At 42.9% G+C, this 14,571-nt stretch overlaps 1 protein-coding gene across 4 annotated transcripts in view; it reads right to left on the bottom strand.

The window, feature by feature from the left end:
• CAMK1G (calcium/calmodulin dependent protein kinase IG) overlaps positions 1-14,571 on the bottom strand; it is a 77,668-nt gene that overhangs the window by 47,693 nt on the left and 15,404 nt on the right. For all 4 annotated transcript variants that reach the window (XM_084853406.1, XM_084853408.1, XM_084853409.1 and 1 more), the window contains one exon: positions 12,105-12,219. In XM_084853406.1, coding sequence (XP_084709532.1) covers positions 12,105-12,219 — 115 coding nt within the window. The remainder of the gene's footprint in view (positions 1-12,104; positions 12,220-14,571) is intronic.

Here is a 14,571-nt window from a genome sequence, read left to right as displayed (position 1 = left end):
CAAGGAACAGTAATCTGGGTGCAGATTTGGCCCAAGGGTTTTCAGATGCATACCAATGTGGTACCAACTTTAATCAAAGCTTGGCGTGTGGCTTGTTGTGAGATATACTTAAGACAAGAAACAGGAAACAGGAAATAAACAAAAGGGTAAAAAAGGAAAAAAGAGTAGGGCCTGGGCCTAGACAGTATTTTGGAGCTATACTGTTATGTAAGCAATACTTTCATAACAATCCTTATGGAAATTTCATATGCTGTCCTTCAGTTGCCTGTCACAACAGTATGCATTCCACAGTTTACTTCATAATAGCTCAGATACAAAGTGATTTCTGATTAGGGCTCTTTCCAGTCATTGTCATTTTTGCATGTGTGACATGACTGGAAATAGCTCTAGTCAGAATTCGCTCCCTTGTGTCCTATTTCTGCATCAACCTTAAAAAAAAAAAAAAAAGCAGGAAAATTTGCATTATTTTAATGTATTTCCCCCACAAAACGCACATTTTATACACATTGTGCTCTCAAGTATGCATTTTTTACATGCATTTTGGTACATTTTTAAAGATGAGAACTCAGAGAATGCAGAGAAATGCATAACCCAAAAGATAAGTGTTTTCCAAGACAAGTATTACTCCAGGAAAGATGAATCATGTTTGCTCGCTTAAAAATGCGAACTAAACAAAATACTCTAGCATCCCTATTTCTCACTAATCAGAAAGAATATCAGTTTTTGAATATAAGACACATTTACACCCTATTCCCCCCCAAAATTTCAAAATGTTTCATAAATACCTTTCAACTAGTGAATAGCTTTTCAGATTAGAATGCCATTTACGCATGTAATGACATCTATCTCTGAATTCATTATATGTTCATGGGAAAATCATCAAAATTTCAGTAATTCTTCCTTGTTAGACATGCAAGTAACTGTTGAAGCAGAATACGAAGATTTTTTAGAAAGGTTGATTTTTAGGCATTTCGAGCTGTTGTTTAAACCTCTTAAAATTAACTGTTGGAGAAATGGAAATAGACACAGTGAGTAAAGTGTTTTTAACATTTCATCCTGAGCAAAATGAGCCTTGCTTGGCAGGGATAGTTGAGGAGATAGCAGACCCCCTCACAGGCTTGAGGAGAAAGAAAAATTACACTTGTGGATGGAGTCATTAATTGCCAAGATAGAATTAAAGAGGATGCAAAGTGTGAAGGATAATCTTTTGACCACTCAGCAGTGTAATAATAATCAAGTCACTGACGTAGCTGCTAAACTGGGGCATGGGTTCATAAGAAACACAGTTACTTTGTTTTCTAACAGAATGGAACGGGAACAATGGGAAGAAGTAAAATGACTGAGGTGTTTAACTAGGAAGAAACCAGTAAAGTATGGCAGCTACATGCTGTGCAAGAGATTGCACTGTTTTACAGCTTTAACTTGATATTACAAGAGACAAGGAATGGCTGCTACTCTATGTTTCTTTATCTGTTCTTCCACTTATTTGATATTTTTATCTCATCTTTCCTCCAAGGAGCTCAGGGCAATGTACGGAGTTCTCTGTTGCCCATGTTATCCTTACAACCACCATGTGAGGTAGGCAAACCTCAGAAAAAGCAACAGCCCCAAGGACACTCAGAATTAGGGATGGATGAATCTCTCTATTTTGCTTTCTCTCACATTCATTTTTTTTAACTTCGAGTTTTTTCAAACCTGTTTATGAAATCTGTGAATTTGTTCTTATCAAGTTCTTATCAAACAACAAACCGAAGGAAATTTTCACCATCTGCACTGGCCAAGTTCTGTAGGTGCAGCTATTCCTAGCATGGAGAGGACCATGCTGTACCTGCCTTTCATGTTGCTGTTAAAGATGAGGAGTCCATAAGAAAAGTGTGGTAGTATTCCTCACTGGCTCTCAGTGTGCTTTAATTATTATAGCAACCAATGAGTATGAATGTTTCTTCAGGAAATACATGAATTAGGGCACAATCCTATGCATATTTAGCCAATGCAGGGAGTTGTAGGTCTTTTTTTCTGTCTAAACATGCATAGGATTGCACCCTTAGAAACTTTGTTTAAATCCACCCTTTTCTTTTGGTGATTTACTACAGCTTGCTGTGACACCTCAAGCCTCCGGGCATTAAAAGTTGAAGTTCCTAACAGGCAAGTGACTACGAGAAATTCAGCAATAGTGTGGGACACATCTTGTGGTGACTTGGGACCCAACTAGATGCAAGCTCAACCACATGAATGCAACCGATGTGCACATCCTTCCACATGCAAAAAGACATTGAGATGAAGACAACATCTGATGGCTAATAATATGAGATGGGGGCAGGCCAGGCCAATACATAGTGCAATGATGCACTATGTATTGTGCACATCGTGCACAAACAGCATGAACGTGAACTCTTAATACAGGAGGGAAGTTATGACTTGATAGGTGTAACTGAAACTTGGTGGGATGACTCCCATGGCTGGAATACAGCAATGGAAGGATATAACTTGTTCAAAAAGAACACAAGGAACAGAAAGGGAGGTAGAGTTGCATTATAAGTTAAAAATACATATCTCTGCACAGAAATACAGGAAGGGGAGCTTGGTAGCCCCATTGAGAGCATCTGAGTTGAAATAAATGGAGCAAAGAATAAAAGGAACCTGGTGGTCGGAGTCTACTACCAGCCACCCAATCAAGGAGAAGACGAAGATGAAACTTTTGAAAAGCAAATTGACAATTTGCTTTTCAAGGAAGCATGATGTAGTAGTAATGGGGGACTTCAATATTTGTTGGGAGATAAATTCTGCAAAACATGGCCCCTCCAAGGGATTCCTGACTTGTGTTACTGATAATTTCCTCCTACAGACAGTAGAGGAAGGAACTACAGGATTAGCTATCCTTGACTTGATCCTAACCAACAGAGATGACTTAGTGGATAAAGTAGCAGTTACGGGAACTCTGGGGGAAAGCGACCATGTTATACTTGAGTTCTTGGTTCTAAAGGAAGCAAAAGCTGAGTGTAGCCAAATGTGTACTCTGGATTTTAGGAAAGCCAATTTTAATAAACTAAGAACAATGATAAGTAAGGTCCCATGGCAAGCGACTCTAAAGAGAAAAGGCATCAAAGATGGGTGGGAGTTTTTAAAAAAGGAAATACTCAAGGCACAAATACAAACAATTCCAACAAGAAAAAAAGGGGGAAGACAACAGAAGAAGCCAATGTGGCTTCACAAAAAGCTTAGAGATGACCTGAAAACAAAAAAAGGACACATTTAGGTAGTGGAAGGAAAGCCAAGCTACAAAGGAAGAGTACAGGCAGGTAGCACAGAACTGCAGGGATGGCGTCAGGAAGGCTAAAGCTGAGAATGAGCTGAGGTTAGTGATGGGGGAGAATTCCGCCATGGACCCCAATGAGGCCAGATTCCAAGAATCCAGCCCCATTGGGGCCCGTGGCGGAACGGAGCACTCACCTCTGCCTCCCCCCGGAATCCGTGCAGGTCGGGTCCCTCGTAGTGTTGATCCTGCGGAGCTGGCCGCCAGTTCCGCTTTGCTGGCGATACAGCTGGCCACCGTTGCCATGCCATATCGCTGGGGTAGGGTAAGTGAGTCTCCAGACGGCGGCATTTAGGCTAATCTACCAGCTTTACGGCCGCAAATGGCATCCACTACACCATTTGCATCCGGAGACTCATTTACCCTACCCCAGCGATATGGCACGGCAATGGTGGCCGGCCGTATCGCCAGCGAAGCGAAGCTGGTGGCCGGCTCCGCAGGATTGCTGTGAAGCGGAGCCAGCCCAGATGGATTTTGGGGCGGGGGGGAGGGACAGATCGCCTCCCCCCCCCGAGGACCCCCCACCAGATCCAGAGGTAAGGAATTCGTATATCCCTTGCTGAGGTTAGTGAGGGATGCTAAAAGTACAAAAGGCTTTCTTCAGATACGTGCATAGTAAAAGCCAGAGGAAAGAAATGGTGGTCAGCTATTAAATAAGGATGACAAAATGATAACAGATGACAAAGAAAAGGCAGAAGTGCTCAATTCCTTCCTTGGCTCAGTCTTCTCCCAAAAGAGGGTCTATGACCCCCCTGGCAAAGGCGAAGTACAGGCTGAAGGGGCAGGATAGCAGCTTGAGATCAATAGGCATATGGTCAAGGAACACCTAATTAACTTTGAATGAGTTCAAATCTCCAGGGCCAGATGAACTGCATCCTAGAGTAATAAAGGAACTGGCAGAAGAACTCTCAGAACCACTGTCTATTATCTTTGAGAAATCATGGAGGATGGGTGAAGTGCCAGATGACTTGGAGGAGGGCTAATGTTGTCCCTATCTTCAAAAAGGGTAAAAAGGAGGAACCTGGGAACTACAGACCAGTCAGTCTAACATCAATCCCTGGGAAAATTCTGGAGCTGATGATAAAGCAATCCATCTGGAAGCACCTTGAAAACAATGCAGTGATTACTCGAAGGCAACATGGATTTGTCAAGAACAATGACAGACAAATCTGATCTCATTTTTTTTTATCAGGTAACCTCCCTTGTGGACTGTGGGAATGCTGTGGACATCATATTCCTTGACTTTAGCAAAGCTTTCGACAAAATGCCCCATGATATCCTGATAAGCAAACTAGCTCAAAGTGGGCTAGATGAAACAATGATCTGGTGGATCCACAGTTGGCTACAGAATCGGACTCAAAGAGTGCTTATCGATGGGACCTTCTCAAACTCGGGAGAGGTAACGAGTGGGGTACCGCAGGGCTCAGTCCTGGGTTCAGTACTCTTCAACTTTTTTTATTAATGACTTGGAGGAGGAGGTGCAGGGAATGCTTATCAGATTTGCAGATGACACAAAATAGGGCGGGATAGCTAGTACCCTGGAAGACAGGAACAGAATTCAAAGTGATCTTGATAGGCTGGAGTGCTGGGCAGAAAACAACAGAACGAAATTTAATAGGGATAAATGCCAAGTTTTGCACTTAGGAAAAAGAAACCAAATGCACAGTTACAAGATGGGCAATACTTGGCTCAACATTACTACAAGCGAGAAGGATCTTGGAATTGTTGTAGGTCACAAGCTGAATATGTGCCAACAACGTGATGTGGCTGCAAAAAAAAGCAAATGCTATTTTGGGCTGCATTAATAGAAGCATAGTTTACAAATCCCATGAAGTACTAGTTCCCCTCTACTCAGCACTGGTTAAGCCTTATCTGGAGTATTGTGTCCAGTTCTGGGTGCCACACTTTAAGAAGGATGCAACAAACTGGAGAGGGTTCAGAAGAGGGCAACGAAGATGATCAGGGAACTGGAAACAAAGCCCTACGAGGAGAGACTGAAAGAACTGGGCATATTTAGCCTTGAGAAGACTGAGGGGAGATATGGTAGTGATCTTCAAGTACTTGAAAGGTTGTCACAGAGAGGATGGCCAGGATCTCTTCTTGATCATCCCAGAGTGCAGGACACGGAATAATGGGCTCAAGTGACAGGAAGCCAGATTTAGGCTGAACATCAGGAAAAACTTCCTGACTGTTAGAGCAATATGACAATGGAACCAATTACCTAAGGAGCTCATGGGCTCTCCCACCCTGGAGGCATTCAAGTTGAACCTGGGCAGCCATCTGTCAGGGATGCTTGGATTCCTGCATTGAGCAGGGCGTTGGACTTGATGGTCTTATAGGCCCCTTCCAACCCTACTATTCTATGATTCTATGATCCTATATCATTGCCCAGAGAGCTTCAGCTATTGGGCAGTATAGAAACAAACAAACAATATCACATGTTCTGTTGTGTGTTGTGAGGGAGGAGAATGGTAGCACTGTGTCTGCCATATAATCTAACAGAAACCCTAAGATACAATACAATGGCTCATATCCAATATGCCTCACACTTCCAACTGACTTCCATTCATCTTTGCCTAATCACTGGCATCTCCACAGCCAGCCAAGAGAAGCCCTGCCCCCCTGCCCCTCATACTGACCACAAGCATTAAGTTGTTGTTCAGTCGCTCAGTCATGTCTGACTCTTCATGACCCCATGGACCATAGCATGCCAGGCCTTCCTGTCCTGCGCTCTCTCCCGGACCGTGTTCAAGTCCATATTCATTGCATCAGTGATGCTATCTAGCCATCTCATCCTCTGCCGTCCCCTTCGCCTTTTGCCCTCAGTCTTTCCCAGCATCAGGGTCTTTTCCAGAGAGTTTTCTCTTTGCATTAGGTGGCCAAAATATTTGAACTTCAGCTTCAGTATCTGTCCTTCCAATGAGCACTCAGGGTTGATTTCCTGTAGGATTGACTGATTTGACCTCCTTGCAGTCCAGGGGACTCGTAAGAGTCTTCTCCAGCACCACAGTTCGAAAGCATCAATTCTTCGGCGCTCAGCCTTCCTTATAGTCCAGCTCTCACAGCCATACATTACTACTGGGAAAACCATAGCTTTGATTAGATGGACCTTTGTCAGCAAGATGATGTCTCTGCTTTTTACTATGCTGTCTAGGTTTGCCATAGCTTTCCTCCCAAGGAGCAAGCGTCTTTTAATTTCATGGCTACAGTCACCGTCTGCAGTGATCTTGGAGCCCAAGAAAATAAAATCTGTCACTGCTTCCATTTCTTCCCCTTCTATATGTCAGGAAGTGATGGGGCCAGATGCCATGAACTTTGTTTTTTTAATGTTGAGTTTCAAACCAGCTTTTGCACTCTCCTCTTTCACCCTCAACAAGAGGCTCTTTAGATCCTCTTTGCTTTCTGTCATTAGGGTGGTATCATCTGCGTATCTGAGGTTGTTGATAATTCTCCCAGCAATCTTAATTCCTGTAAACCTGTGAACCTGTAATTCATCCAACCCGGCTTTTCTCATGACATACTCTGCATATAAGTTAAATAAGCAGGGCAACAATATGCAGCCTTGTCGTACTCCTTTCCCAATTTTGAACCACTCGGTTGTTCCATGTCTGGTTCTTACTGTTGCTTCTTGACCCTGGTACAGGTTTCTCAGGAGACAGGTAAGGTGGTCTGGTACTCCCATCACTTTCAGAATTTGCCACAGTTTGTTGTGATCCACACAATCAAAGGCTTTAGCATAGTCAATGAAGCAGAAATAGACGTTTTTCTGGAATTCTCTTGCTTTCTCCATGATCCAGCAAATGTTGGCGATTTGATCTCTAGTTCCTCTGCCTCTTCAAAACCCACCTTGTACTTCCGGTAGTTCTCGATTTGCATACTGCTGAAGCCTAGCTTGTAGGATTTTGAGCATCACCTTGCTGGCATGTGAAATGAGCGCAATTGTATGGTAGTTTGAACACTCTTTGGCATTGCCCTTCTTTGCAATTGGAATGTAAACTGACCTTTTCCAGTCTTGTGGCCACTGCTGAGTGTTCCAAATGTGTTGGCATATTGAGTGCAGCGCTTTAACAGCATCATCTTTTAGGATTTTAAATAGCTCAGCTGGAAGACTATCATCTCCTCTAGCTTTGTTGTTAGTAATGCTTCCTAAGGCCCACTTGACTTCACTCTCGAGGATGTCTGGCTCAAGTTCAGTGACCGCATTATCATGGCTATCAGGGACAGTAAGATCTTTCCTGTCTAGTTCTTCTGTGTATTCTTTCCACCTCTTCTTAATCTCATCTGCTTCTGTTAGGTCCCTGCCTTCTTTGTCCTTTATCATGCCCGTCTTTGCACAAAACGTTCCCTTGAGATCTCTGATTTTCTTGAAGAGATCTCTAGTCTTTCCCATTCTGTTGTTTTCCTCCATTTCTTTGCACTGTTCATTTAAGAGGGCCTTCTTGTCTCTCCTTGATATCCTCTGGAACTCTGCGTTCAGTTGGATATACCTTTCTCCCTTGCTTTTCGCTCCCCTTCTTTCCTCAGCTACTTGTAAAGCCTCATCAGACAGCCACTTTGCTTTCTTGCATTTCTTTTTCTTTGGGATGGATTTAGTTGCTGCCTCCTGAACAATTTTACGGACCTCCATCCATAGTTCCTCAGGCACTCTGTCTATCAGGTCTAATCCCTTAAATATATTCCTCACCTCCACTGTATATTCATAAGGGATATGATTTAGGTCATACCTGAATGGTTTAGTAGTTTTCCCTACGTTCTTCAATTGAAGCCGAAATTTTGCAAGAAGCAGCTCATGATCTGAGCCACAGTCAGCTCCAGGTCTTGTTTTGACTGACTGTATAGAGCTTCTCCATCTTTGGCTGCAAAGTACATAATCAGTCTGATTTTGATATTGACCATCTGGTGATGTCCATGTGTAGAGTCGCCTCTTGTGCTGTTGGAAAAGAGTGTTTGCTATGATCAGTGTGTTCTCTTGGCAAAACTGTATTAGCCTTTGTCCTGCTTCATTTTGTACACCAAGGCCATGCTTGCCTGTTATCCTGGTGATTTCTTGACTTCCTACTTTAGCATTCCAGTCCCCTATGATGAAGAGGACATCTTTTTTGGGTGTTAGTTCTAGAAGGTGTTGTAGGTCTTCATAGAACCGATCAACCTCAGCTTCTTCGGCATCAGTGGTTGGGGCATAGACTTGAATTACTGCGATGTTGAATGGTTTGCCTTGGATTCGTACTGAGATCATTCTATCGTTTTTGAGATTGTACCCCAGTACTGCTTTTCCCACCCTTTTGTTGACTATGAGTGCTACTCCATTTCTTCTAAGGGATTCTTGCCCACAGTAGTAGATATGATGGTCACCTGAATTAAATTCGCCCATGCCTGTCCATTTTAGTTCGCTGATTCCCAAGATGTCGATGTTCAATCTTGCCATCTCATGTTTGACCACCTCCAGCTTACCTTGATTCATTGATCTGACATTCCAGGTTCCTCAACAATAATGTTCTTTACAGCATCGGATTTTCTTTTCACCACCAGACACATCCACAGCTGAGTGTCCTTTCGGCTTTGGCCCAGCCGCTTCACTCTTTCTGGTGCTACTTGGAAATACCCTCTGCTCTTCCCCAGTAGTATATTGGACACCTTCCAACCTGAGGGGCTAATCTTCCGGCATCATATCTTTTAGTCTTGTGATACATTCCATGGGGTTTTCTTGGCAAGAATACTGGAGTGGGTTGCCATTTCCTTCTCCAGTGGACCACATTTTGTCAGAACTCTCTGGCATGACCTGTCCATCTTGGGTGGCCCTGCACGGCATAGCTTATGGCTTCACTGAGTTACGCAAGCCCCTTCGCCACAACAAGGCAGTGATCCATGAAGGGGAAGCATTAAGTAAAAGCATGTAAAACAGGGATTTTGGGGAAAATCCATTCTGCAGGATCTTAACTGAGTCTTTGGCAGACATCTTCCAAATAAGATGTAAGATTTCTTTTTTTCTTTTTAAGGATAGCATTTAGAGTAGGATCAGGGATTCAAATCTAATCGGAATGAAAACCCATAGCGAACCATTTCCCCTCATGAGCCGGAACAGAACCTGAACTGTTTTCTGAAAGTCTCTGTTAAACTGAGCTGGAACAGAACTCCTCAGTCTGAAAAAGTTAGCTTCCTGAATAAGGGCTCAACCAAACAACAAAACACCTTGGTTTGGCTTCAGATTTAAGCCGGATCAACTGAGCTGGTGGAATTAGACCTCCCCGCCCCCTCCTTCCCACAGCAGCCCACTAGCCCCCTAAAAATGCTATGCAGAGTCAGGAGACCCTGCTGAGTGGAGTGAGCTGTTAGAACATACATGCCAATATAAAATGAAGTAGGAATATATTTGATACTTACTGCTGACACTTAGTTGTGACAGTTTTAAACCAATTAGTTTTCTTCAGCCCACGGTGCAAATGATGATTATGAATAATGTGCCTTATATAACCAGAACTGAACCAGTTAGTTAAGTATGCTGAACCAGTGACTGGACCTTTATTGGCTGAACAAGAACAACTTCAGTTGCAGCTGAATCTGAACCAGAACTGAACCCCTCAAAATCAAAAATGGTTTGACCCCTACACCTGGACTTAAAATTTATTTTCACATTTCCCCTTTTAACCTGCTATCCCATAAGACATTGAAAACTGCAGTGTTCTTTGTAAAATAGAATCTGCTGCTAGGGATGGGTGAATCTGTCAGTTTTCCTTTCTCTCAGATCTATTTTTTAAAATCTCAAGTTCTTTCTTTCCCGAATATGAGGAACTTTGCAAATTTTGGTAAATTCTTATATAAAATGAACTGAAATAAAATTCTCATGCATCTGCACCAGCCAGATTCAATGGGTACAGCTGTTCCTAGCATGGAGACCACCATGAGGTATCTGTCTGCCTGTGTAGCTCTTAAAGATGAGGAGACTGTTAGAAAAAAAAGAGATTGCAACCTTAACTAAATACTAATATGGTTGAATACACCAGGATTCAAACCTGGAATTTTAACAACAAAAAAAAAATCACTAAAAGCTCTGGGCCTGGATGGAAAAATCTGTCAGTTTTGGGTTTTCCCACATTAATTTTTTAAAAAAATCTGAAGTTATCTGTGTCTCGAATATGGACTTTGCAAATTCTGGGGCCCATCTACACAGGGGATTTACTCTGGTTCTACTGCGCCTTACGGACAATCATGGCAGATGACATAACCCGCGTGTTTTTCTGCCCGAAAAGCCACTTCTTTGCAAAATTGTTTTGAGCCAGATTTTCCCATCTTGGCGGCCTCAGCATGGTTTGGCAGTCTGTGTGACCTCATTTGGCTTTGGGGCAGGCTGCGGGGAGCAGCACTGGTAGGCGGGAAGGAAAAGTTGCATCGTGAAAGGGTGGACATTAAGAGAGGTGTTGGCTTAGCATATCTACTCGGAAGTAACCCATTTTCTTCCATTGCACTTCACTCCGAACAGGGACAGGGGTGGGGAGCAAGCCTGCTGTTTTAAATATCCACTCTTACAGAAGAGCAAAGGTACACAGGACTGTAATGATTTTAAAAGCTGATCACCCCCAAATGACCCTTATTCCTGTCAAGAAAGAGTGGACACGAGGAGAGGAGTTGGTTCAACATGTCTACTCGGAAGTAACTCATGCTCTTCCATTGCACTTCACCGAGCACAGGAGTGAGGAGAAGGGCAGGGAGCAAACCTATGCAGCTGATGACATTCAGTTCTACTTGTGGGACTCCACCCACCCAACCCCTAACTAATGTGGTTTCAGGTGCTGTTTGCCCCATGCAAGCGGTTTTTAAAAACACGTCTACACCGCTTTACTGGCTACGTTTGCCGTGGGAGGAGCAAACCCAATTTCATGAAAATCCGGATTTAAACGGAATCACCTCAGAAAGCATCTCTGTGTAGATGGGGACCTGGTAAATTCTTATCAAAACTGAGCTGAAACTAAACTGTCACCTATCCTTACTTTCAACTGTCCTGAGAAGCTTGTATTGAACTAGTCATTAAATCCCTTGCTTCTCCGCCCCCCCCCCCCTCTTATATGCATGTAGGTTTTCATTCTGGAGATGAGAGAGGCAGCAGCCATAATCAGAAACGTCATCCATGCCCTTTTGGGAGACATTGAGAAGTGGGAACATATTCAGTCTATTCCGTGGCAAGTACACTGATGACTACTTAGCTGCCAGGCCAATTGAAGGAGCTGGTGGTTCTTCTCTTTAAAGCAGGGGTGAAGAACCTTGTGAGGTGAAGGCATCTGTGGCAAGGAGCAGGGCGTTTCCTGCAATTGCTCTGAGGGGCAACCTTCCCAATAAGGTTCAAAGCTGCTCTATTCTTACAGGCTTTTGAAGAGGAGATGCACAAATCTATTTCTTTTGAAAGGCCTAAGGCTGCAGAGTGAGCATTGTGGTCCTGTGCTGCTGCTGTCAAATCTGTAGTTCAGCCTTGCCTTGCCCCACTTGGTGCCCTCCAGGTGTGTTGGACTACAGCTTCCAGCATCCCCAGCCAATGCTGGCTGGGGATGCTGGTACTTATAGTCCATCACATCTGGACAGCATCAGGTTAGGGAAGGCTGTTGTAATCTATTGGTCCTGACTCAGGCATTTCCTGGCGTGGTAAGCCAGAAGGATCAATACACTGCGGATTCTATTGTACTTATTACATATTGGTTTTTATTGCTGAATTTGTTGTTTACATGCTGCTGGAAGCTGCCTTGGAGAGGTTAGGTATAAAATGTGTTAAATAGTTTTTAAAATAATAATAACAAATACTTACGATCCAAGCGCTTCCATAAAAATGAATGTTTTTCTGATGTTGCTGGTCTGTTTCTTCCAGGAACTACCCTCCTCCTGACTGTGACCCATCTTCTCCAGAGTTGTAGCTGAGAGTTCTGACAGGATATAGTCACAGTGACAGAATGGTGAAAAAAATGTAAAGGAAAAAAACACACTCTGCTTTAGTAGTTGGAACATGCAGTTACTAATGCTAACCTATTAATACATTCTCATCTTTTTGAATGGCAGATTTCTGGCACCCTTCAATAGACTCTGTTATAGTTTGTAGGTAGCTTCTCCAATTTAATTCTCTACCTATGATCTTTGCTCTGTAGCTTTTCTTCAAATTGCATACCTGAAGAGGATTAAAAACAAGGTTGGCCTACTCTCTTCCTCTTACATAGGGGTGGTGGAGCTGTGGCCCCACAAATCCCATCATCCCTGACCATTCAGCATGCTATTGCTATTAACATCATCTATTGTTAACCTATTAACATCTCTTTGACATTATCCAGTCCACTAGGCCTGATCCAGGGGGCAATCGGGCCCTCAGACCAAAACGGGTTGCCCCCTCACCCTGCTGCATTAATTGCTTGAGGCTTTCAAAACAGGATCGCGTGGTTATGATGTGTGATGCTCCCATAATTTCTTTGAAGACTGACTCATATTATTCCTTGTGATAGAAAGTTAAATTGATTCCACAAAAGATATTAAACCTGTTATTTATACACACAGCACATGGGTCCTCACAATTACCATAGTAAATCAGTTTTGGAAATCATCACATAGAACATCCTGATTCCATTCCCTTTCTATCTTGTCACAATGCACCATAATAATTTGGTATGCAATTTCTATTAGGATGGCTGTCTGCGTTTTCATGTTAAATGCTAAGCTTGGGGATATTAGATGCTAACACAGTCATTTAAATGGCAATGACTGTAGTTTATACTTGCTTATAAGAGTTGTAGGATCTCATTGTGGCTATACTCATCTAGTTTAATAGCCTACCGCTAGAATTCAGAGCAAACACACATAAAACCAGACAGTTTCTATGGTAGCAATTTGCACAGAATGAATGCTCCCCAAAAAAAGAATTAGCAGAACCAAACCATAACTTGACAGAGTTAAAGTTTCCATAAAAACAGGAAGTAATTAAAAATCTTGTCCATAAATGCTCCGAAATGAGATTTCTTATGAGTGAAGATACACTATGTAGCCTAATTGATCCAAATGGCTCAGGATGCATCAAAACATTAGGACAATCAGGAAGGCAGATAAACCAAAGTGTTCTTTATACAGAATTACGCTGACATGAAGCTGAAGATGGTGGCGGGATACCTATAGCACTACAAAAACATTCATCCTTATGGAAGGGTTTGCCAGGGTTTAAATAACTGGGAATTAAGGGATCAGGCCCATGTAGGTCCCCAATAAATGAACAGCAATATTCTATGCATCTTGCTCAGAAGTCTCACTATGTTCAATGGGACTTACTCCCATGTACATATGTATAGAATTGCAATCTTAAGGTCCCAGAAGGAATAAAAACTCTGCAGAAAAGAAAGACTATACGTACAGCTGGCTCTCAGTACTGTCATTTCAACATAGGTGCTCAAAAACAACAACAACAACAACTGCTTGGAGTGTTGGTATTCTATGCTAGCCAGCCAGTATAAAACTTCAGATGCACTTATAAATGGCCAACCTCTGGTATGAGTGGCAAGGAAGGAGATTGTACCTCCACTAGCATCTGCTTGCACCTCCTTAGGAAGCATGCATTTTGAGAAAATTATGACTTTAGGGCAGGCTTTCCCAACCTGGTGCCCTCCAGATGTGTTGGACTGAAACTCCTATCATTCACAACCAGCCATCATGCTGATGGAGGATGATGAGAACACAACTGGGGATTCTTCACAAAGAGTTTTAATCCTGCTATTGGGATTGCTCACTCACGGAAGTTTGCGGGTCCTTTAGATGACGTCATGAACCTCCAGGGCACATCCAGAGGTATTTCCTGGTTATTCCATCTCAAAAAGATCCAGAAATAATGAGCAATCTAATCCGGGATGGTGCGCTATTAAAACAGCCACGATATGGCACTGTTTCATTGAGTTCTATGGAACCTTGAAAACTGAAAGCTTCCCCTCTCAGAAATCATGTGGTGGCTGCTGTAAATGTGGAAAGGCTCCACAACAGCAGGACTGTAGGTTTTTTCTTTAATGTAAATGCAGCCCTGGACAGTCCCAGGTTGGGGAAGGCTGCTTTAGGGTATCCTGCACTAATCATTTCTAGTACTTTTTTCTGACAGCTTGATAGCCAATGACGAGGGATTATGGGAATTGCAGTCCAACAACAACATCTTGTGGGCCACAAGTTCCCCATCTGTGGTGTAAGGTCACTCAGTGAGCCTCACAGCTGGGTAGGAAACTGAACGCAAATCTTCCTAGACTTACTGCAGGAATCTA

The sequence above is a fragment of the Heloderma suspectum genome, chromosome 4 (genome assembly GCF_057233095.1).
Source record: "Heloderma suspectum isolate Gila_16-S chromosome 4, 16-S_ref, whole genome shotgun sequence".
Lineage (NCBI taxonomy): Eukaryota > Metazoa > Chordata > Lepidosauria > Squamata > Helodermatidae > Heloderma > Heloderma suspectum.
Note: the sequence above shows the minus strand (reverse complement) of the source record. Positions and strands in the feature narration are given on the sequence as shown.